At 34.6% G+C, this 27,527-nt stretch overlaps 1 protein-coding gene across 8 annotated transcripts in view; it reads right to left on the bottom strand.

Moving 5' to 3' along the window:
- LOC124535555 (disheveled-associated activator of morphogenesis 1) overlaps positions 1-27,527 on the bottom strand; it is a 140,820-nt gene that overhangs the window by 42,000 nt on the left and 71,293 nt on the right. For 7 of the 8 annotated variants that reach the window (XM_047111794.1, XM_047111789.1, XM_047111793.1 and 4 more), the window contains 2 exons: positions 18,175-18,333; positions 349-477 (listed from right to left, as the gene is read on the bottom strand). In XM_047111794.1, the coding sequence (XP_046967750.1) occupies positions 349-477; positions 18,175-18,222 (177 nt within the window). In that variant the 5' untranslated portion in view covers positions 18,223-18,333. Of the gene's footprint in view, positions 1-348; positions 478-6,155; positions 6,371-18,174; positions 18,334-27,527 lie in introns of those variants that run through there. The other variant, XM_047111792.1, reaches the window with a different exon arrangement.

The following is a 27,527-nucleotide window of genomic DNA, read 5'->3' on the forward strand; positions in this document are numbered from 1 at the left end:
AATAGTAACTAACGTTACGACCCGACTTTACTGATTCCAAATTAAAATGTATTAAGTCCTATAGAATTAATGGTGAATTAAAAATGTTTTAACGAAATGGTTTGGTTATTCGCCACCTTGCTCTATAACGGATTATTCAATAAACATGTAGAAGATTTATATCCAATACCAAATCAATTTTAGGAAATGCTTTTCCACTTTGAAAGCGCAATCTTAGATTAAACGTATTCTGATCCCGACATAAATGAGTAATTAATTTAAAAGCTAAAGTCAGTTAAAATTACAATAAAAATGAATTAAATAAATATATCAAGATTGCATAAATAAATTGTGGAGCATTTTACTTACCACCAATTCTGCAAATTTCGCGTCGAGCTCGTCTTGCGGCGGCATCGGGTGCGTGGGGGTGACCGCCTGCAGTGCCAGGCCTCCCTCGCCGCCCACCACGCAGTACGTGATCTCGGGTGGCTCGTCATTCTGTAACAAGTTTTAATTGTTTCTATAAGATTTATACCTTCTAAATCCTATCCTAAGACTATCTTAAAAAAAAACTCATTTTTTTTGTATTACTAACAAAATGAGTCGATGATACTTGAAATAAATATTATTATTATTTATTATTATTATACCTTCTAAAAGCATATCACACGCATTCAATTTTTGAAATCTATAATATAATTTATAGATATTTGATATATACGTATCTAAAGTGCACAGGTAGAATTTAAGTATCGGTTTTGAAAAGGAGTAAGTGGTGAGTTAGATTATTAATGCACCACAAACCTAACGAACTAAGATACCTAGTAATCTCGGATTACTCAATCCGCAGAACCAATGACACTAAGCATTCCCTATAGCGGTAGAACATAGGTACATGTTTTTTTAAAAAGTAAAATTATATACTTATTATTTGTTTATGTATATTTAGGCACCCCAACAAAAATATGTAAAAACAGAGATTATATAAATTTCATCCATAATAGATAACAAAACGAAATAGTTTTAATTTGATTTAATTTTCATATAGAATGAAATTATTCAAAGTAAACAATTTCTAGTAAAGAATTATTCACATTATACTGCAGTCATTTTTTTAATTGAAAAAAAATAACCGTTTATTTTTCTGCCGGATCTCCTGCGGTGGTATCTTCATAACGAATTCACCTCATTCAATCGAAAACGAGAAAGCTTACATGGCATCGAGAATTTCGATTATAATCGCAAATCGAAAGAAAAATGTTGATTGTATTGAATCGTCGCCTTATACGGTACACGAGGAAACATATGACGGTCGGACGGACGGACAAAGATACGGAAAGAGATACAAAACATTAATATAATCGCTCCCATATTGGAAAGTAATTAAATAATCATTAATTTCATTCGTCCGATACGTCATCTGTTAGGGAAGCGGGTGTTTCAATTTAATGATTGTCACGAGATTAATGATTCATTTACAATTCGAATGTTTCAATTATCTCGAAACACGTTTTTTTTTTATGGAATAGGTTGGCGGACGAGCATATGGGCCACCTGATGATGAATGGTCACCATCACCCATAGACAATGACGCTTTAAGAAATATTAACTATTTCTTACATCGTCAATGTGCCACCAACCTTGGGAACTAAGATGCTATGTCCCTTGTGCCTTTCCTGTCTGTCCTTGTTACATTGGCTCACTCACCCTTCAAACCGGAACACAACAATACTGCGTACTGTTGTTTAGCGGTAGAATATCTGATGAGTGGGTGGTACCTACCCAGAGGGGCTTGCACAAAGAACTACCACCAAGTAATGTGGAAATAACTATTAGGAATATATGAAATCATTAAAAAATTATTAAATCGTCTATGCCTCAATCTCATTGTCTATGATCACTTGAGATCTGTTTGAATAGCGAGTAGTATAAACTCAAAGTGTATTTATTTAAAGTAGTAAATAAAAAGACATATTTTATTTGAAAACATTCGCGGTGATAGGTCAAATAGTTGAGAAGTCTTTACTTATAAAATAGGACGTGTTATTGGGTCTCCTGATAGTGGTCATCATTCCACACAGATAACGGTACTTAGAAATAAAAAAAAAAAACAAAAAAAGCAATATTACACTATAGATATATTTAAAACCGCATGTCCGTTTAAATACGCAGCACAATTAGACGTGAGTCAGCGGGCGAGTTGATTCAGGGTGGCGCCTGAGACCCGAACGATTCTTCTCAATACACTCATGCGACTGTCTCGCAGATTCATTGACGATTACAGGGCTGCTAAATGGTAACACAGTTTATTTTACCTTTCTCATAAATATAAAGATTCTCTTACACTAAAATAATTTCTTATTTGCATTATTTTAGTCCCATTAAAAAGAGTATAAAGTATTTATTGCAATACAGTGCAATAAATACAAATCCTTTTTTTACATCGTGCGTGTATCCTACCTTGAGAACTATGTATAATGTCCCATGTACCTGTACCCAGTTTACAAGTATATCATTTAATTTCATTCACTCACTGGTGTAACGCTTAAAACAGATATACAATCCTATATTCGTTTGCGATTTTCATAAACAATTCTCCTGACTACACATCTGTCAATATTTGGTGAACTACAGCTTTATCACACATAATATACAAATCATTAATAGAGCAAACAAAAATTATCATCAAAGTATTTCAAACAAACAACATAATTAATTAGTACTAAAAACATTTAAAACTTTTTTAAGCCAATTTTTAAAAAAAAAGAAGGAAGATAACAATTCATTTGATATCATTCAAAATAAGGAAGAAACTTTAGGCAATTGTTTTTTTTTTTGTTAAAATTATACATTTAACAGGATATTGTAAAAATTATATGCACAACTAAAGTGCTCCTAGATATAATTAGTGATATAAATATTAATATTAAGACCTCATTAATATTTGAATAACGATTTAAATTTGACATTTACACCAAAAGTTTATACTAAAACAGCGTAAGTATGTAATTAATGATAAAAATTCATCATAAATATTTGTGTATAATGACTAATTATTATACATTTACATTCATTAAGTGCGTTTCCTTGTGTGATAGATAACACGCAGTGAACTTGTACCGAAGAAAAATATTACTAATAACAAAATAAGATCTGTTCGTGCATATTTATTTCATATGTTTGTATAATACGAGGTCTCATAACCAAATAATATCCAATTATATGTTATACTACGATAGTGATTTTGTAACTAATTCTTTTTGTCGATTACTTTTTAATTGAAAGTAGAAACTCCTTTATTTTTCGACAGTTTGGTATCGGTATTTCTAAAGTTGCTTGAATCCAGTAATAGTATTTTGCAGAAGAAGTTGCTATAATCCCAAAAAGGGTAAATAAAAAGTTTATATATGTTGACACATTAATCCTTATTTTTACTGTCATTCGATACAGAGCTATTAGTTCAGAGACTAAAATACAAACATACATCCCTAGGTAAATATAAATAACCTACTTTTACCAGCAATACGATGCATCTTAAATCTTTGGGATTACCCAGAATCGTAGTTATACAATTGAGAAAAACATAAGAATAGAGTACCTAATATATATTTGTCGTCCACAACGAAACTAGGAGAACCCGAAACTTTTCAGTGTGTAATTCAAAACAACGCTAAACAATTCTAATTTAAAAAAAAACAGATTCCAATTTCAAATAACAAAATATATAGTAATCGTCACCCAATGAAAACAATAAGATTTGTCGCGATAAACACGTACAGATTAAATTAATTCGATTTCGTTGAAGGTCGACGATGCTATTAAGATAAAGAATTAAAAAAAAAAAAGTAATATTTTCAAGGAATATACATAAAAATTTAAATAATCCATGCAATAAAAACCACACAATTGAAATGCAAACGTTACACACACAGTCGTGAACAATAACGGAAAATATTTAAACGAAGAACAATTGAATCTTTTATTTATATTTAATTAAAGATAAAACATCAACGTGTTTTGATTCGAAAATTGTTTTTAAACGCCACTGTTTATAATAACTAATTATTTATATTATAAATGTGGAAGTAATTCTGTCTGTCTGTCTGTCGGTCTTTTACGACCAAACCGCTGAACCGATTTTGGTGAAATTTGGTATGAAGCAAAATTCAACTCTAAGAAAGTACATAGCCTATTTTCAACCGACTTCAAAAAGGAGGAGGTTATCAATTCGTCTGTATTTTTTTGTTTATGTTTGTTACCTCATAACTTTTCACTGGGTGGACCGATATTGATAATTTTTTTTCTTTGAAAGGTCATGCTTCCCGTGGGATCCCATTTTAATTTTATTTTTTTCCGATGATGGTATCCGTATGAAAACGACATAAATCTTAAATTTGCATTATGACACCGGCTCCAAATATAACAATAACTATAACTACGTTATATAATCGTAAATCGACTCTTAAGTAGACTATTTTTTTTCATTACATTTTACCGAGGAGGACTCTAAAAAATATGTTAAATATGCAATTATTTTTATAACTTTTTAGTGCATTTTTATTTGTTTTAAAATAGTGTTTTGTTTGAAGTCGGTTTTTCTTTTTGGTAAAATTTTTATTTATCTTGTCTTTACATATAAAAATACATGACAACTAACATGCTGAAACGCGAGCGAAAAATATTAAAGGAAAATTTTATGATGAAACGAATGCATCCTAAAGATAAAACAAGCTCAAGAATGTATTTTATATTAAAACAAACAAACGAATGTAAATATTGTATCAACCCTGATCCTCAGAGTATACAAGACGATGCACTAGTATAGTATTTTCGTCGATGACTTCACTGAGGATGTCCCGAGAGAACGAACATATTTATATGCACGTACAATATTAAAATTATTCACATTTACGACTTTCATGTTTTGCTCATATAAATGGTTTTTTTTTAATAATTGTATAATAGACTGTGTCCATTCAGCCACCATTTATCATAGAGATTGGACTTGTAACGGCTTGTATACAATCTGGATTTAACTTTTAAAGGACATAATTTTGTAAGCTCTGTATGCCATCACCCTAACTTATCCTTACTAATGTATTGTTTGTACACTTTTCGTCATAACTATGAAACTTTGCGTACACATTGACAAGGATTGGAAATAGGAAATAAGGTACTGAACACCTGCATCTACCAACACTCAGATAAAGCCAATTTTTAGCCAGAAATTAAATCAAAATTATTTTCTTTTGTCGATTACATAAAAATTTAAGCGATTTTCTAATCTAATCCATATACAATTCATTGCATTTTTCAACAAACTCCATTACAAAATTACTTTTAATTACAATTAGCGAATCGTTCCCAGGACGCAGACGTCATTCAAGATCGTCGTCTAAAAACTTAATTACAAGTATTTCAAATTAATGAACAAAGTCAGAACAAAAAGTTATTCTAAGAAGCAACATCCTGTAACTAACCCCGGCGGAAAAATTATATAATATTACAATTTATTAACAAACAAAATAGGTCATATTATAATTTTATCTTACTATACAAAGTGCCTATTCAGGAATATTCTATTTTATACTGGAATATTTTACTAGCGGCCGCCCCGGCTTTGTACGGGTGCAATAACTGATACCGAAGTATACTACAGCATTTGTTTATTTAAATAAATATGAGACAACATCACATACATTACTCTGATCCCAATTTAAGTAGCTAAAGCACTTGTGTTATGGAAAATCAGAAGTAACGACGGTACCACGAACACCCAGACCAAGAGAACATAGAAAATTAATGATAATCTACATCGATTCGGCCGGGAATCGAACCCGGGACCTCGGAGTGGCGCACCCATGAAAACCGGCGTAAACACCACTCGACCACGGAGGTCGCCAAGTCATTTACGACATCACTTTAGAAACTTCTAAATTTTATCTGTGATTCTAATACTATATTGTCCATGTATTATACACAATAACCTGCCTCTCGAATTACTCTATCTATTAAAAAAACCGCATCAAAATCCGTTGCGTAATTTTAAATATCTAATCATACATACGGACAGACATCGGTAAGCGACTTTATTTTATACCTACTATGTAATGATAGTAAATATTTAATCCTTATTTAAGAAACATTAAGAGTCAAAGTTCGAATACGAAACTTACATTTTGTTTGGTGGAACATTTTCTCTTCAACGTGAAAATCTGCTTATTTTTTCGCTTCCTCGAAAACATTATCACTTGACAATTCACTACTAATTATACTATTATTTTCAAAGTCTCGATTTATTAAATAACACGTACAAATTGAAGAGGTCACATTTCACGTTAAATATGAAACAAAACAAATGATCTTCAATCGGGAGACATGTCTGTCTTGTCACCGGTCGTCAGTGTATCTCAATCAGTCGAGCGGCTGTGTGTTCGTAATTACTTCCGCTCTTCCACCCGTAGCTATTGTCTCGCTCTAATTCGATTAACAATTAAACGATCATTAATTATTGGATATTCCGTTTGAGCTTCGTAACACATTGTCATACGTGACTGATAAGTTTTTATTAGTCATAACTTATTACGACCTACGTGGTCGAGGAGTGTGTACACCGGTTTTTATTAGTACGCGACTTCGAGGTCCTGAGTTCGATTCCCGATCGAGTCGATGTAGAAAAAGTTCATTACTTTTCTATGTTGTCTCGGGTCTGTGTGTTACCGTCGTCGTGGTACCGTCGTTACTTCCGATTTCCCATAACAGAAGTGCTGTAGCTACTTGCATTGAGATAAGAGTAATGTATGTGATGTTGTCCAATATTTATTTATTTATTTTATTACTTTACTATGACTGTAAGTACGTCACGCGTTGGATAGTTTGTACAACTCTTTGGTTTAGAAGTTAAAAGGCAAACCGCAAGGTCCTAGGTTCAAATCCAGTTCAACCAATAAAAAGTTAGTGAATTTTGAGTATAAAAATTCTCAGTAACACCATCAAATTTTAGTGGGAAGTGATAACCTTCCACTCCACTGGTCCTGAACACTCACCGATCGTAAAGGATAGCTACCCCATCGAATTATAAGTGTGTGAGAATAGCAATGTTCTTTCACGCACACTTGAGCACTACAGTGATAGCTATAGTGCTAAAGCACTACTGGTAGTATACTACTACCTTGGCCGGCATGAATGAAATCAATCAAGAACACTTCTTTCATATTAAACAAGAACGTATACATTACAATAGTAAAATAATTATCAGGTACCATTGCAAGGACAATGTTACTACCTACTATCTTTTGTACAAGGAATACACAATAGCTTAAGGGTAGATAGACCCTACGACATTCACATTTTTGTATCGCCCGTATACACTTGAGCTCTTCGTTTTGTAGTTTACACGTTAAAACTATCCGCCTTCTGATTTCTTTATCCAAACTACTAGTGCAGTACATTTTGATCGCTCACTACCTGAAGATCTATTGATGCGTTAGCTTCGATCTATGTATTTTATTGTTCACGTATAAAATGTATTTTAGAATTACTTTTATTAAATGGTAACAGAAAATAACGGAAATATCGTTCTATTAATAATAATTATAACAAATATAAAGGTATTGTTTGGGTCTTTAGGTGTGTTGTGTTTAATACATAAGAAGGATTCCTTGGAGTTCAAGCTTGATCGATAGATCGATCGATGAAAAATTTCATCGAAATCGATTCAGTAGTTTGATCGTGAAAGAGCGACAGATAGACATGCAGATAGAGTCACTTTCCCGTTTATAAAGTATATACAGTACAGATAAAAAAAGACTCAAATAAAACTAAATAGTAAGTAAACGTAGAATTCTGACTAGAATACTTACATATATATTTAATAAATATTCATTTATTCCATTTTTAAATAATCAAAATATTAGAATCGATCTATTTTAAACATTATGAATGCGCTTAATTTAAACTAGTCTTGCCTACGACTTCCTCTGCGTGGGTTCTGTTAAAGAAGGTCAATGACCAGAATATTCAAAATTCTACCTGATATCATTATAATATTTATGAATCATAGTGGTATAATTAAATCCCACTAAACAATCAAAGTGAACAGTGGTGTTTGGATTCGTTTATATTCATGGAGGGTATATGAATATAATCAATTGTACATAATAATTAATACATAAATAGAGACAATGAGTAACTATAGAACCGGTTCTTCTTGGTAGAATCTACCTTCCAAGCTGATGAAAGATGTACTAAATTAATAATAATAATACAAATAAGATTCGAAATTGCGTTTGAGAGCATATTTAAATGTCACAAAAAATGTACATTTATATTAACTACCTCGTTATGAGTGCTGTGTATAACAAAAGATTCTGTGATCACGGCCTAAAAAGTCAATATTATTGGGCTTTCCCTTAAGAGGAACTTTTACTTTTTTTACTTTAATATCATATCGTGTGCGAATAGAAAATGGATAGATGGATGTGTTAACATTGCACTAACTCCCCATCTTCCCTAATAAACTTATTGACGTGAAGAATCATGTTCGAAATTAGGTCAAAAGAAATATAAAGACTTTTTTGATATAAAACAATATTCTTCTATAATATTATAGTCTAAATTAACAAATGTTGATAACACAGGTTCTTATTTAATCATGTAATCACACTTTAAATATCTGCCATCAAATTGTGCAAGCAAGCTCGAAGCATCGTTCGATGTTTAAGCCTTGCTTTAAAGGTTTAAAAGTCTACTTTAAGTTGAAGGATCCTAGCGAGTTTAATCTAAAGATGCCATCAGCAAAGGCCATGATGCAAGTTCGCACTGCGATCAGTCAAGTCCTGTCGTTGCCCTTAATTGGAATTAATGAAGTTTAACTCTCGTGTCCTAGAGGTCACTACTACACGGTAGTCATACTTCCGGGTCAAAAATCAAGGCTATTTAAATTATACTACTCACTTATTTAATGTAGATAAACTATTTTTTTTTAAATGTCGTGCAAATTAAGACATATATTATAACATGTATAATTTTTTTTATATTCTTCAACAACAGCCTGTAAATTCCCACAGCTGGGCTAAAGGCCTCCTCTCTTTTTGAGGAGAAGGTTTGGAACATATTCCACCACGCTGTTCCAATGCGGGTTGGTGGAATACACATGTGGCAGAATTTTTATGAAATTTGTCACATGCAGGTTTCCTCACGATGTTTTCCTTCACCGCTGAGCACGAGATGAATTATAAAGTCAAATTAAGCACATGAATCAGCGGTGCTTGCCTGGGTTTGAACCCGCAATCATCGATTAAGATGCACGCGTTCTAACCACTGGGCTATCTCGACTCTGGGCCATATTCTTCAATAGATACATATTGCTTACACATATTAATCACATTAGCACACTTAATGTTATAAAATCGTTATTGACGTGACAATCTCAATTATTTTTACGACTTTTTGGTAACCAAATTAGAAGTTCGAAAGCGTATCGTTATATGATCGCTAGGATCTAACGATAAATAAACCAAGGAGTGCACTTCGCTGTTCATCCTTCTAGGCGAGATTCAGTAGCAAAATCTTCCCTGTGCGAATATAATCGTGAACTATCCAATTAACACCATCTACCGGTATTATGTTGTAGCGTATTCATTTAACACCTATACTTGAAATATCATGAAAAAGACTAGGAAATAAATAGTGCTATTAATTTTAATTATTTACAATAAATAAAATATATAATTAAATCAATCACACAAATCAAAGTGAAAAATATGTTTCCGCCGGCAATAAAATAAACCGATTATTACCGGTTAAAACCAGTTAAAACCGCACCGGCACACGCCACGGCCATCACTCAGATATCTCACCACAATAAACACACACCGGCTCTGACCGACATCGGCGCCGGCTTTCCAATCCTAACAACTTGTTCGATAGATACCGCCGCTTGTATATTTCGGCCCTACGACGGAGATTAAGATAATAATTGACGTGAAGTCTTACTCCACCAAACGCACGATGCTATGCTGTTAATTTCAACTCGAAACACTCAGAAATATAATAATAAAAGGCATTTTATTGCTTATTTTTTATATATAAAACAAAAGCGATGGATTACGTATTACTAGTGCACCTTTGCTTAGACTATATTCATGCGTCTATATATTTTCAACCGACTTCCAAAAGGAGGAGGTTATCAATTCGTCTGTTTTTTTTTTTTTTTTTTTTTTTTTTTTTATGTTTGTTACCTCATAACTTTTCACTGGGTGGACCGATTTTGATAATTTTTTTTTTGTTTGAAAGGTAGTGCCTCCCGTAGGGTCCCATTTTTTTTATTTTTTTTCTGATGATGGTATCCATGTGAAAACGACATAAGTCTTAAATTTGCGTTATGTATATGCGCGACAAATAGGTGAATAACTGAAAATCACGTTAACCAATTTTGATAATTCTTTTTTTATTATAAAATATATACTTCAAGGGTAATTTGGTGAAAGTTTGGTAAGGTTCTGAGCACAGGATCCATGACAAAGTGACGGAACGGAAGGGAACGGAACAATTCTGAGGAGCACGTTAGCGATACTCGGTCGAATCTTTTATTTATAGGTTATTTGGATATTTGAGTCACCTTCCGTAATGTGGTTATGTTTATGTAATTATCATAGTTGAATATTATAATCAACTAGCTACCCAGCCCGGCTTCGCACGGGTGCAATACTGATACTAAATATACTACAGAATTTGTTTATATACGACATCACATCGCAAACTTCTAAAATTATCAGTGTTTCTTTACTATATTGTTCCTGTATTATATACACAAACCTTCCCCTTGAATCACACTATCTTTTAAAAAAAACCGCATCAAAATCCGTTGCGTAGATTTAAAGATATAGGGACAGAGAAAGCGACTTTGTTTTATATTTTGTAGTGATGGAACTCCTATACGGCTCGCAGTTAGGGTGCGATATGGGGCAGAATTTCTTACTATCTTTAATCAAATTTTGTGTATGTGATGTGATGTCATATGATGTACGAAATATAGTTGGTCTTTTTCAAAGTTTTTTTACTGAGTTCGATTACAGCTCTTTCGAGGGATCCTTGTAGTTCACGCCGCGTGACGTATTAAATCCGCATTTTCGAAAGTCTATTTTTGCTTTATTCCCAAGTTTCCTTTGAAATTGTCCTCGAAGTAGTTTCTGACTCATATAAACGTAACGCTTAATCTATCCATATTAAAAAAAATTAGTTAGTCAACATCAGCTTCACTTAAAATCAAAAAATAAATAAAATTTTAACAAAAAGAAAAACCGACTTCAAACAAAACACTATTTTAAAACAAATGAATATGCACGAAAAAGTAATAAAAATAATTGCGTATTCAACATATTTTTTAGAGTCTTCCTAAGTTAAATGAAATGAAAAATATTAGACTACTTAAAAGTCGATTAACGATTATATCATGTAGTTATAATTATTGTTATATTTGGAGTCGGTGTCAGCCAATAAAACCCTACAGTATATCTATCAAAAAACAATACGAGAATACTTTAACAAATATGTTTTTTACAAATTACCTTTTACACAATAATATACTGGATCAATCAAGGGGCTCCTATCGCTTCTTTCTTTTGATTGTTGGGGCAAGGGCACCGTGGCTGACACCGGCTCCAAATATACCAATAACTATAACTACATGATATAATCGTTAATCGACTTTTAAGTAGTCTAATATTTTTCATTTCATTTAACTTAGGAAGACTCTAAAAAATATGTTGAATACGCAATTATTTTTATTACTTTTTCGTGCATATTCATTTGTTTTAAAATAGTGTTTTGTTTGAAGTCGGTTTTTCTTTTTGTTAAAATTTTATTTATAATAAGATAAGTTTAAAAACAATAGCACCAAAGTAACATTTTAATATTTTGTCTCTTCCTCTCTTGAAGAAAAACAAAGGGATAAATAAAGAAAACAATATCTCGAAAAGGCATAAATTGAATTTTCATTGGATTATTTTACTGCCAATGATAGCACACATGTAATAGATGGTCAGCTTTATATCCGATCAGACTTACTCGCGTCGGTGTCAATGCTGCCTATAATAGGACTGATGGATTGGCAAGTAAAAGCGCGATCTGTGCTGAGAGTGGAAACATTATAAATTGCAACGACAATAACGAGCAAACCTTCTCATTGGCCAATCAACCGCATTCGAAATACGAATTTACTGTCGATGATGTAAAATTTGCAACAAACATATAATTATAATATAATAAAACTAGCTGTGTCCGTGACCTCGTACGCGTTTTAATTTAACCAAAAAAAAAATAATATTGTTGTTAGGTTCCTTCTTATTATATCAGTTATCTACCATTGAAAGTCTCGTCAAAATAGGTCCAGTCGTTTCAGAGATTAGCCGGAACAATCAGACAGACAAAAAATTGTAAAAAATGCTATTTTGGTACATGTACAAATACGTATGCATTGAGTAAAAAAGAACTATTTAAATATTACAGTCAGACACTCCAATTTTATTATATGTTATAGATGAATAATTTAAACGTCTTTTTTAAGACCCACTGGCTAAAACCACTAAATCTTCATGTGTGGGAAACATATTGAGGAAATAATATGTGCATCCATTAACTCCCACTGGGTGGCTGCTCCTCAAACTCCTCAGAAAAGAAGTGTTGACGTAGAGATACAATATTCACACAAAAAAAAATCACAATATGTATAAACTATTAATCAATAATAATACCTATACTTCTATTCCAATATTACAAATGTGAAATTAACTTTGTCTGTCTGATGGTCTTTGACGACCAAACCAATGAACCGAATTTGATGAAATTTGGGATAATGCAAATTTAAACTCAAAGGAAGAAGGACATAGGCGACTTTTCTATTAGACACCTGACAACCAACCCGTTAAGACGAGCGAAACCGCGGCAACAACTAGTATAATATATTGTTTAAGTTTACATTACGATCCAAATAGTTAAAAGGGTTTTGATCACAGTAAAATGTAAACCTAGAAAAAAACAAATGTTCACATATATTACATATTGTAACAAACATTAACTGCTTTAATTAATTAATAAGCTGGGCGTAACAAACAATTATAGATAAGAACTTTATGCACTAATAAATATAATGACTACGCCAAGTCGGGGTTGATTGATTGAATGGAATTTAATTAAAAAAAATGATTGAAGAAAATGTTGAAAACAAAAAAAAACTGTAATTGAGATACATTTTAAAGAAATGTGATTTTGACTAAGATATTGCTAACAAAACTAAAAAAACAAATACAATTATATTACAAACATTTAACTAGCGGCCCGTCCCGGCTTGGCACGGGTGGACAGTTTTTTTATATATTTTTACCTTTTATTTATATTTTTGTTGCTTCTTCCCGACATATTTAGCAATTGTCGTTCTAATTCGACTTATTAACAAAAAAAACCTAAATCAATTATATGATTAAACTTTCATTATGAATCCCCCTGTCTATTAGTGAAAACCGCATGAAAATCCGTTCAATAGCTTTAGAGTTTATTGCCAACATACAGATAGACAGACGCGGCCGGGGAACTTTGTTTTATAATATGCAGTGAATACTAGATCAACATATATAACGATATATACATGCTTAATTTATAAAAAATACCTGTAACACACCAATTGTTAGCGTATGGCCTTCCCTGGTCTTAAGCTATCTCCAAACAGAATTTCATCTAAATTTGTTCAGCGGTTGAAACAAGAAAAGATCACATACAGAGTAGCTTCCACAATCATAATATTAATATAGATTTTTAATATTAAAACACGATTTAAATAATTACGTTTAAACAGAATTAAAATAATGATATAATTAAGAATCTATAGTATGTGGAGTGTAACTAATTATAGTTATTGGCTAGACTACAAGTGCCGTGGTGAAAGTGGCACATTAAACGAACCTGCGACCCAAAGGAATCCGATATCCGGTGTCGAGTTACGTGATCTCTGGTGTATATGACACGTTCCGCAACAATTGACAAGAAAATGTATCGATATCATATTCATAACTTGCTGTGCGCGCGACCTGGTACGCGTTCGAATTTAACAGATATAAAATATTGTAGCCTAAGTCACTCCTTATTATATCAGTTATCTGCCAGTGAAAGTCCCGTCAAAATCGGTCCAGCCGTTCCAGAGATTAGCCGGAACAAACAGACAGACAGACAAAAATTGTAAAAAATATTATTTTGGCATATGTACACATATGCATTGAGTAAAAAAAGCTATTTTAATATTACAAACCGACACTCCAATTTAATTATATGTATAGATATAATTAGATTATCACAATTATAGAATTGTTATAATACACCATCACGTATGCGGTTGGTCAGTAATGCACAATAGACATAATAAAACTAGCTCGACCTGCGGCTTTACCCGCACTTAATTTATAAAACTTCACAAAAACTGGTAGCTAATTTTACCCCTCGAGGGATGAATTAAATAAAGTAGTAGACTACTATATACTTCCCCTGAAACTTAGGCTATCACCACGCCGAATTACATCTCAATCGATTCATCGCTTTCAGCGTCGTAACAAACAGTTTCCTTTGCATTTAAGATATAAGTATAGATTTAAAACAAAACTATTCTATAGATAGAGCCGAGATGGCCCAGTAGTTAGAACACGTGCGTCTTAACCGTTGATTGCGGGTTCAAACCCTTTTTTTTTTTTTTTTTTTTATTACGCTGGAAAAACGCTTTGCGCGCTTCCCCCACGTGATGGAAAGTGGGGGGGTGTGTGGGACTCCCCGGAGCCCTGAACGCCTAGTGCGCCCAAGCACACCGGGTTTACCCACTAAAAAACCAGCGGTACCCTCTCCGTCTTTCGGCGGACGCCACGGGATCGCTTACGCATGCTACCGTGACGCCCTGACGGTCGGCCCGCTTATACGGGCCTTCAACAGCTAGGGGGGATTCCCAGGGTACTGGGACCCCCCCTGGTCCCTACGGCGCCTATTGAGGCGGAGGGAGAAGATGCGCGTAACGCCTTTTCCTTCTCCCCGGTCGTCTTCTGCGGAGCGAGTCAGCGGCGGCATTTTTTTCCCGCTCCCGCTCCGCTGCTTCCTTCTGCGACATGACACTTTCGCAGAAGGAGCGCATCTCTGACCAGCACACCTCGCTACCGAGCATGGTGATGATAACGCTCGGTAGCGAGAGGTCTCCGCCCATAGTCGCCGCAAGGATGTGCCTCTGGGGCCCCCATGCAGCACACTCGTACAGGGTGTGGTGCGCCGTGTCCACTGGCGCACCACACTCGTGGCAGGAGGGTGACTCCTCCCGCCGCGCTATCCCGTGCAGGTACTTACCGAAGCATCCGTGTCCGGTAAGTACCTGCGTCATTCTATACGACAGTGTGCCGTGCTTCCTCTCGACCCAGCGACTCAAGTGGGGACGGATCGCCTCCACTGTCGCTAGGCCCGCCGTGGGAGTCCCCAGATCCTCCTGCCATCGGGCGATCAGGGCTTGCTGGGCTAGAGCCCTGATCCGCCCGATCTCCGCCGACCCTGGACGGTCGCCGCGGTCCCTCGCCTCGACCCGAAACCGGTACACTTCCGCGAGCACCTCCGCCTGGAGCTCCCAGGGCGGATCGCCCGCGAGAAGTGTCGCCGCAGTCCACGACACCGTACGGTACCCTCTGATGCCTCTCACCGCTATGACCCTCTGTGGCTTTCGCAGCAGAGCCCGATTTTTAGCGGTGAGGGCGTCTATCCAGATCGGGGCACCGTACAGCGCCATCGACCTCACTACGCCGGAATAAAGACGCCGGCATAGCGACCCCGGCCCTCCCACATTCGGAAGGAGGCGACCAAGAGCGGCAGCGGCGTTGATGAGCCTTGGGCCGAGATGAACAAAATGCTGCCCGAAGCTCCATCGTCCGTCCAGGATCAGGCCCAGATACTTCATCTGGGCCTGCACCTTGATAACCGTCCCCTGGACGGTGATACTCGCCCCTCGTGGGGGTCCTTTTCGTGGACCGTGAAAGAGGAGGGCCTCCGTTTTGGATATGGAGACCCTCAAGCCCAGCATTCCCATGCGGTCCACGGTGAGAGCCGTTCCGACTTCGGCAAGGCGAGCCGCCTCCCGGAAGTCCCGTCCAATCGCCGTGACGAGAGTGTCGTCAGCATAACACAACACCCCCATCCCGGGAAGGACGGGAGCCCGCAGGAGCCAGTCGAAACCGACGTTCCATAGAATTGGGCCGAGGACCGACCCCTGTGGAACGCCGCAGCCCACTCGATGCCGGACGATCCTCCCATCGACCCCCGCCCAGAGGATCTCCCTGTCCTGGAGGTACGCCTCCAGCAGTCTCCTCAGATAGGTCGGCACCCCATGGTATCGGAGTGCCTCCCGTATCGTCTCGAAAGGGAGACTGTTGAAGGCGTTCGCCACGTCAAGCGACACAGCCAGGACGACCTGCCCCCGGGCCACCGCTTCCGTCGTCCGAGTCTTCAGGGCATTCAGGGCGTCGACTGTCGATCGGCCCGCCCTGAATCCGTACTGCGCCTCCGAGAGACCCGGACCGACCTCCTCGAGGTGCTGAACGAGACGGGCTGCGAGGACCTTCTCGAAGAGTTTTCCCGTCTCGTTCAGCAGCACAATTGGCCAGTATGCCGAAGGGGAATCCAACGGCCGACCTTCCTTCGGCAACAGGACCAACTTCCCTTCTTTCCAAGGCTTCGGAAACTGCCCGCTGCACAGACACTCATCGAATAGCTCCCGAAGCCTTGCACCTAGGTATTCCAGGGCGTCGCACAGAATACGCCCTGGAACCCCGTCCGGACCCGGCGCCGTCTTCCTGGCCCTCAAGCGACCGAGGGCCATCTCCATCTCCCGCTCCGTAATCAGTGGTGAAACCACTGGGTCAAACGGGTTCAAACCCAGGCAAGCACCACTGAATATGCATGTGCTTATTTATGTTTATAATTCATTTCGAGCTCGGCGGTGAATAAACGGATATGTATTTTGAGTACTGATGAAGGGCTACCGAGCGTTGTGACGTCAGAGTACTAAATCGGCCACTTTAAACAGCCAAATACAACGCGTGTCAAAAACACGTTATCATTATGACGTCATAAGTATGACAACCGAGCGTCCTGTCATGTCTGTGTGTATTCATAATCAAGTGTATTAAAATTAATATATCGGTATTTTTGAGACATAAAGCATAAATTAAATTTTACAATGAATGAAGTAAGATATTAAAAAAATTTAAACAGTTTAATTTTTTTTAAATATAAAGTACAAAATCAAATTTCTATTCATTCAATTTCATTCACATATCTTATAAATATCAATTTAGGTCACCAGTCAACAGTCGCGTATATCAATATGTTAATTTTTAACTCGAACGTAAATTAAGCAAATATACATCTTATTGTACATATAAATAAATATTATAATTGAATAACGTATTGCATTTCACGTTCAATCAAAAACAGGGCCAAAACATTTGTGAAATACAACGAAATGCCACAACAAATGGCAAATCGGTGCGTTACGATATGATATATGACCAATATAGTTTAAATGAAGCGTTGACTGACAAGCCAGTCCAAAACAAATTCATTATTATCACAGACTATTTCGATTGTCATCTCAATATAACTAAAAAGGATTCTGCGTACTAATGCCACCGCCGCAAAAAAAACTTTGAATGCGATAATATCGGTTACTTAAATCGGTGTTTTTTTTTTTAAATAAATAAATAATATCTAACCTAATCCAATTTGGCACATTCGCATATACATTTTTTGCTACGGTAACGTCAATACATAATTACCTAAAAAAGATAAATATAAAAGCTACTTATTCGTCTAACTACCAGTTAAATGTATTTTTTTTGATAATCTTGAAATCAGCATACGCGTTGTAAATATGTTAAAAATAGAACCCACCTCTATCCAACTTTGTATTTAAATAATTATCTATGTAAGGCAAAGATTGGGCTACCTAACAAATGCACTCTCAAATACGCTGTAAAATCGTAGCCAGAAATTATGTAATCAAAGTTTATACCCACACCATCAAATACGTATCGCAATTGTTTTTTCGATTAATACTTTTATTTTTAGATAAAGATTGACAGGTTAATACTTATAATCTGATTGAAAGATTAAATGTGTACTTACTTGTAAACAGGGGCACATCGGCCACCGTCGGCGCAGGGCGTGGGGCATCTTCTTGCGCGGCGGGTCCGGCTCGGGGGGCGCGTCGCCGCACGCCCAGCGCACGAGGCGCGCGCGCGCCGCCTCCGCTGCCTCCAGACCGCGCGACCAAGACGGGAGACCCTGGACATCAAACAACTTCATTTAAAACCATGACCTCATTTATTACCTAAATCCCAAAAGTATGGCGTCTTTAACAGGCAGTATATTTTTTCGACAAAATATTGTTGACACATAATTAAATTATTTTTAAAAGTGGATGTAGTTAATAAATAATAAATAACCGTTCCCTCAAATGTCCTGTTTGAAACTTGATAATACGGCTATTTTAATAGCAATTTTATCAACAAATTTTGAAGGAAAAAAATACCACTGTTTACAAACAGGCGTTTTTTGCGCGTGATGATCACGTTAGTCCTGAGTTACATATATAAATATTTATTAGTTATTAATGTTTTATTAAATTATAAAATTGAAATTGAAAGGATAAACCAAATATAAATAATAAATTTTGACCGATAGAAAGATAATTTATTTAGTACACCATCTTACATTTCATTGAAATTCCATGTGTTAATTTTGTTCCTTTACCTAGAAGTATTTCTGGTTGCAAATTAAATTTGCATTATTGCTCAATATACCAAAAACAAAAACGAATATTAGCATTGGCATATACTAGTCCATTAGCGAAGCCATAATGTAAGGGTATTATGTAAATTAAGGTAATACATGACAGGATAATAATAATGTTTGATGTATGCGAAATTATATCACAGATCAAAGTTACATTATTCTCAAGGTCTACAGATACTGTAATAAAACTGACTAGTCTACGGCCTGAGATTCGAAATTTTGAAATTCGAATTTGACGTTTTGACAGAGCATGCAAATTTTTTTTCTACTCTTCTAAAAAAAAGTGGAATTTCCTTTTTTTAATCAATAACACTAAAGCTTGTTAAATAGTACCAAACGAATATGTAACTCAGTTGTCAAACAGAGGAAAAAGTACTGGAGCTATTTTGCCTTTGCCTATTGTAAAAAAATAATGAATTGAAGGAAAATAAGAACTTACAATAATTAATTTAAAAAAAAACTGACAAAATATATTAAATTTAATCTTATTATTTTCACCATGCTAAACGAATTGATCTGCAAGCAATGCTTGTGTTACATGTTAGAATTCAAAGTGATTAAACATTCCTTTTTCTTAGGGTATATGTTGGCGGACGAGCATATAGGCCACTTGACGGTAAGCGGACACCATCACCCATAGACAATAAAGCTGTAAGAAATATTAACTATTCCTTACATCGTCAATGTGCCCCCAACCTTGGGAACTAAGATGTTATGTCTCTTGTGCCTGTAGCTACACTGGCTCACTCACCCTTCAAACAGGAACACAACATATCTGAGTACTGTTATTTGGCGGTAGAATAACTGATGAGTGGGTGGTACCCTTACATAAGTATAATAGATTGAATTTGTAATCCGTTCAGAAAAAATATTGAATTACCCAAAACCAGCAAATAAGGAAGATGAAAAAATAGTAAAATTGACATTTAATCAAATTGTTAGTCAATCAATAAAAATATGATATAATCCTTTTAAATATTAATCGCTTAGTTAATTTCGGTCAAAATATATAACAGGAACTCGTTAAATGTAGTAACGTAATATGCAAAAAAATACTTTAAAAATACACAAATTTTAGTAGCATAAATAATGTTTTGATTGTATAAATTAATTTAGAATTGATGTTGTCTGCATATTATTGAACATATTATCAAATAAAACATTTTATTAATCGAGAAAAATATATCAAATACTTTAGAATCATTAATTTACTGTATAGTTTATCCACATACATACACTAACATATACATACATATACTAACTGCTGATCAAATAAACAAGAAGTCATTCTCTCCCTAAAACTGAATTATACAATACGACTCATAATAATGCATATAATTAAACATACAATTACATTGAATGTTTTTTGTAACTGTTTATTTCTGGTACGAAAAAATATGATATACAAACCTACCAGAAATAAAATCGACACAAAAAACAAAGTTACGTTTAAGAATTATTTTACAATTGCAATAAAATAATAAATAACTATATTCTATTGATAAATGTAAGTATAACAAGAATATATTGACTTGGTAAAAACTTGGTATCATAAATTTATCTATAAATATTGTGTTTAAGCAATGATCTAAATATGCATAAAATATGTAATCTTCGAAAAACTTATTATTTTAGGAGTACTTGTTGTATATTTTGGAGATATTAAGATTATACATTATGAGGAGGATAGTCTAGAATATCCAAAGGGGACAAAGGGGGTCGATCGATCGTCTGAGTAATCGGGACTTCGATATAGTATATACATAGCTTCTCCTTAAACTTTTGTACCATTCACGCTGTACAGAAAAATTTTCAAAGCGAATTTCGATAACATCGAAAAAAATACGTTACAAAGTTCTATGTAAATTTGCTCAATCGTATGCAAATAATAACCGATTGAAATGCAAATTTTGTAACACCAAATCGATTTACGTCGAACCAATTTTCCAATAATTTGTGAAACCGCGAATGATGACACGGGCTCATTTAAATATGCTTGCTTAAGCTACGAAATATATTTCACACCCTATTGACTTCGTTGAGTTTTGTTTACGAACTGATTTATCGCAAAAAATTAATGTAAGCTTACGCGAACGTGTGAAATACCATTACCTAAACTCTTGATGATTAATTATTCAAAAACTGGGTTAAATGTTTGAACAATTTACAAGAAAACACTAGTAATTATATCATGTGAAATTCAAGATATCGTAATTAAACTTGAACCAATGAGGTTTCATGCAGTAAATTTATTTTTGTAAGTCATCTTGTCTTGGGCGATTAAAAAATATAAACACCATTCCATCCATTATCATAGTCATATATTTACAATAGACTTTGACTCTCGAACTATGATTTAGGGTATAACAGTATTTGTCATGAATAGAGTTTAATGATGTTTTTTATTTTTTAAATAACCAGTTATACGGCAGTCGAACTTCTGAATTATTTTCGATTGTATCAAATTACCATTACAAAAGATTAAAGTACTAGATTGTGTAGCTTTTCCTTAATTTCTGATCACAAAGTCCCCAGGCTAGTCCCAATATAAGATCAAAATTATAAAATGAAACTCAAAACATATCTACTGAAATAAATATTTGTACAGATCGTATTATTTTATCGGTCATTGACCGGGTGCTTGTGATAATGCGAATTTCTAAAATCAAAACACACGCCAGATGGAATCATCAAGCGTGGTTGCCTTTATGAGAAAAATATATTAGAAAACTTTGACAATATGGTCCAATTGTAAATGATGTGCTGAGAAGCAGGTTTGCGGCCATAGCAAACAATCTCTCTCGTTGACTTGCACATAATTTAAATATATTATAACTTTAAGCCTAAACTCTCATCGCGAAAAAGCAAAAACTTTCGATAAACTACCTTATTCTTTTACTGACGCAATCGCTCGAAGAAGTGTTCATGGAAACGTTATTATGATTAATGGTCGACGACGATTAACTTAAAGATACTAGAGGATGTTGAACACTGATTTGCTTCGTTACGAACTTCGCTTCTCTGATCTGAAGACGCAGCATTACTAATAATCTCCTCATTGATAAAACCATATGTTTTAAGAGCAACGATAGTTTCACGAATTTAATTTCATTAACATTTTTTTAAATTTTCATCGATTAAATTACGGGAAATTATATCAAATTATGGCGATTGCTTTAATACGACATTAATATTTAAATTAATCAATTTGATGAGAATCATATCCCAAGTTAGCGAAATGTGTTCATGCGTTGAGTTATGACAGACATTAAATTAACCTATATTTTAATTTAATTAGTTGTATGCAGTATTTTATTTTATTAATTTTGATATTACGAATACGAACTGTATTAAATTTGAGAAAACTAAACTTTCACAAAATCACATCGAAATATCTACTTTGTTATATTGAAGCGTTCATTATTAAATTCAATTTGTTGAAACAACTTCAAGATTCAAAAAAATATAAAACCTTTTTAAAAACAAACTCTTATTTAAGACGTGTACTAAAACGAAAATAACTGCCCAAATACGACGAAGTTATGTTTAGTCGATGAGGAGTTAAGTACTTGTGGTTCATAGATTAATAATGAGACCTTGGACACTATTTAGGTCTATAGTACTAATGAAAACACATCCATAAAGCCCACAACCGAAATAAGGAGATTTTTCCCATTATGAGACCACTTTCAATTTATCATAGCGTTAAATGCAAGCTGGTATATAAAAATTGGTATAAAAAAAAAAAACATTTGAAAGTTGAATGAAATATTTTTCATAGGCGACATGACCTTAATAATTCCCAACCCATTTCCAATACTAAGTCATGGCTGAAGCGTATCAGTGGAACGATTTCGTCACAAACGAGGTGTATTGTTCGTTTGAACTTTGCTTCGACATTTAGCGAACTATTGCGGTAGATCGGAACGGATGATTAGCTTGTACTGATGGCGTTTCTACCCATATCTGTTTACTTGAAATCAGCCTTTAGTGAGGAAACCTTGTGAGTGACGTAAAACAATTACCATGTATAGTACGACACAACATGTAACATCGGCAAAATTCATTCATCCATCATCCGAATTAAGTACTCTATAAAAAATTATCAATATTTATTTCTTATGCGAATATGATCTTTACACAAACATAATAACTTGTAATATCATAGGAACTAATATATTCATCAATTGAACACGTCGATTAACATGCACTTGCATTCTCAGGTTGAACTGACGCGAGATCTATAGCGACGAATAGCGCCGAATGACGCGATAGGGAGCTAAATCTATTGGTATCGACAGTAATCGGTTTAATTGAATTTGCCGATGCTACATCTAAGATGTGTCATACTGTCAGTGTATACAGTCAGAGTAAGAAAACCTTCGTCAGTTGTTAAATTAATTTCTTTATCAATTCTTAAACTCTTAGTACTTTTTGAATCTAAACATCAAATCATTGCGACGCAATATGTCATTCTCAATCGGTTAAGCAAATTACCGCTAAAATTGAGCACACGCAAATAGATCTTAAGGTGACGAACCTTTTCTTACCCCGACTGTACGTTATGTGTCAGTATACAGTGACCCAAATATCATACTCGAATTTGAACGTTATCCTAGAGACTTCACCAACGAAGCGTTAATTGAAATACCTAATAAAGTTGACTAGAAACTAGATAATTACTCAACATACTTAATCAAATCATATACGCTACAGCGGACAACGTACTGTTTTGCAAATTGCCATTTCCACATCACGTTCAAATAAATAATCATATCACCGAACGAGCTAGTCAGCGTTGCGCATGCGCTGAATCAAATCGAACAATGATCCAAATCGATCACCGCCCATCGACCGTGAACTTTTATAACGTGTCGGGAAATAGCTGTCAACACGCACATTCGGATCCCCCTCTTAATATATATTATATACATTGGACAACATCACATACATTATTCTGAACCCAATGTAAGTAGCTAAAGGACTTGTGTTATGGAAAAGCAGAAGTAACGACGATACCAGAAACACCCAAACCTAACACAAAATAGAAAACTAATAAACATTTTCTACATCGACTCGGCTGGGAATCGACCCCGGAACCTCGGAGTGTAGTACCCATGAAAACCGATGTACACACAAATCGACACACGAACACGAAAAGAAATCTAATAAGCTTAGACAAAGTAAACACATTTTAAATTTAGAATTTATAAAACGTATACATTAAAAAGAAAAAAAAAAACAAAAATATCCAACCTTCATTCATAAACACTAATTACATTGAACACCGAAGCAACACGAATAAATTAACAATTAAATATAAACAGCGGAGCGAGAACAATTGAACAATGAACGTAATACAAAATATTTATAATCAATGCATATTGGGCGTCGAAAGCGCGAATTTCGCCAAAGCAATTGAACAATGGCTGACCACTTTCTTCTGACCGTGAACGATGGTTGCGCTAGTGTGTCAGGGGGTCGACGTTACTATGGACATCGCGTTGCCATAGCAGATGAGCTGATGCACGAGGTGAAAGTGAATTCGAACTATTATACTTTATATTATACACTAGCTGTGCCCGCGACCTTACGCATTTGAATTTAACAAAACAAAAAATACTGTAGAATAAGTTACTCTCTATTATATCAGTTAGCTGCCAGTGAAAATCCTGTCAAAATCGGTCCAGCCTTTCCAGAGATTAGCGGGAACAAACAGAGAGACCGTCAAAAATCGTAAAAAATGTTTTTTGGTATATGTACCGTGTATACATACATATGCATTGAATAAAAAAGTTCTAAAGTTATTAATTTCGGGATATTTACCATGTTTTTTATTTTTATTCGGTGGAGCTCGATATTTCATGTTAATTTAAAATCTTATTTAAAAATTCTAAATTCTATTTTAATAATACAAACAGACACTCCAATTTTATTATATGTATAGATTATACATGTTAGAAAACGGAGAATCGAGAATACATTCCTAATGCCCTATGATCTTTTGATTGTAAAAATAACGACTTTCTTATGTACGTTTGTAAAAATTACAATGTTTTTGTTACAAATGTGAATTAATGAAGATGGTATCATAATAATTCACATCACGCAACTGGCGCAATGGTGATGAGCAATGAGGTGAAAGTAAATTCGTATTTTAACATCTAATGAGATCTCAAATGTTGCCATGAGCTATTATGGCTATTATACTTCATAACGTCTTAAATCATTTTTAAGTTACGAAACCACACAAAATCAGCCACAAAAATAACTAAATTGATCTGACATTTTTGTTTAAATTGATTTAGGTTGTGACCAACGAATGAATTTACATCTCGCGTTACGAGAACAAAGATAAGGCGAATTTTTTTATCGATAAAAATATTATAAAGATGATAAAATGCATAAAATAATAAATATTAATAAAATTGTATTTATATAAATACCTATATAAATTAACCATCAAAAAAAAGTAACTGCAGAATGTTATAGAATATTAATTTCAAAATCAAAATAAACGCTATTCAAGTAGGCTTTTAAAAGCACCTTTGAATCGTCATTTTACAATTAAGTGAAGCTACCACCGGTTCGGAAACTAGATTCGATACTCTTTTTCAACATTTAAGAAATACAAAGTCATGTTAGTTAAATACAATTAGTTAAATTAATATATCCTGCTTGGAAGTCAACAGGTATTAAGTCAATGAACTAAAGTAAGTACTTAAATTCAATTTTTGATAATTATTCGTGGAATGTAAAGCAGAAGGGTTCTACAATAATTATCTCTTGTTAGGGACAAAAACTAAGGCTACTATTATACTCGAATGCCTGCACTTTGACATTGTGGACATTCCGAAATGTAATCAGTCATGTACGTAATAAAATAATTATAAAGGCAGATTATCTGGTAACAAGTCATTCATCAATTCACTATGAAGTTTCCATTAAAATTAATTGCATCGACAAAAATTGACTATTCATAAGAAGCTTCAATAGATATACTCGTTTGAAAACTAATTATTATACACACAGGTACGTTATTGACACAATAACTTAAAAACATTATATAAATGCAATTATTGAACATAATAATTATGACACTATTTTCAAACTGTCTAAATTCGACGATAAATAAAAAAAAGAACAGTTAACATATACTGTTCAATAAAATGACCAAAATCAAAATAGTCTTTTATAAAGGCTCGTAAGTGTAGGCAAATGTAAATCTACGGATACAAATAGTAAATCTGCTGAGATAAATTTGAAAAAAGTCAGTAGTTACACGTTTCAACAATTTTAATTAGAGTGTATCAAATAACCTCTTGGTGGTAGGGCTTTGTGCAAGCCCGTCTGGGTGGGTACCACCCACTCATCAGTTATTCTACCGCCAAATAACAGTACTCAGTATTGTTGTGTTCCGGTCTGAAGGGTGAGTGAGCCAGTGTAACTACAGGCACAATGGACATAACATCTTAGTTCCCAAGGTTGGTGGCGCATTGACGATGTAAGAAATAGTTAATATTTCTTCCAGCGTCATTGTCTATGGGCGATGGTGACCACTTACCATCAGGTGGCCCATATGCTCGTCCGCCAACCATAAAAAAAAGTACAATTAGATTAATACATATCCTGCGTAGAAATCAACAATCAATCTGGAGCGGAATCAATAAGTGGATCAACCGAGAAGCCTTCACCGTGAATCCGGTTCGGTGAACATCACTTGAATTGGAGACGCGTAAACAGTGATAAATTTACGAACCTACTGCGTTGAAAGTAAACGACGAACAATCCTTGAATTATTCATGTCACACCAGAACAAGAGATGGACGAAGTGGAAGAATAGAAATTGATTTATTGATACGCTGACATTCTTAACATATATACATATAATATAATTGGAGTTTTTGTTTTGTAATATTAAAACAGGCCGTTTTTACTCAATGCATATGTACATATGAATACACAGCGCATATACCAAAATAACATATTTTACAATTTTTCAAAGACAGACAGACATCTGTTTATTCCGGCTAATCTCTGGAACGGCTGGACCGATTTTGATGAGACTTTCACTGACAGATAAATGATATTATAAGGAATAACTGAGGCTACAATATTTTGTTTTTTATATTTTTTTTTTGTTAAATTCAAACGTGTACTAGGTCTCGGATAGAGCTATCAATACAAATGATAAATTTAAAGATCGAACGTAATTTGCAAATAAATGTCAAATTATAGTTAAATATGTAATGTCAAACGACTTCGTATTGTTATATATTGTTTTGAAGTTTTCAAGCCAGTTTAAATAAAGTATAAAGCACGAAACACATAACTCGTTTGAAGCCTAGATTGGTCTATTTGAGAGTATTAACTATAAATATGTGAAAGTAAAGATTCGCTTATATAATTATATAAACCAAAAACAAAAACCAAAAAAAAAGCAAAACAATTTATTACTAAAGAAAAAGAAATTATATACATTAATTCATTTCAAGCATTCAACGGAACCCAATTACGATAACAATGAAAGTACAAGTATCCGAACGTTAATACCACTAAAAAAAAAGAACCGTAGTAAGACCACGTGCATCCAGTCAATCAATCGCTAAGACGCGGAAACAACAACCGGATCTATCGACCGTTACATCACCTCACGCTAACCCCAATTATTTCACTAATTGACA

Source organism: Vanessa cardui, chromosome 15, assembly GCF_905220365.1.
Source record: "Vanessa cardui chromosome 15, ilVanCard2.1, whole genome shotgun sequence".
Classification (NCBI taxonomy): Eukaryota; Metazoa; Arthropoda; class Insecta; order Lepidoptera; family Nymphalidae; genus Vanessa; species Vanessa cardui.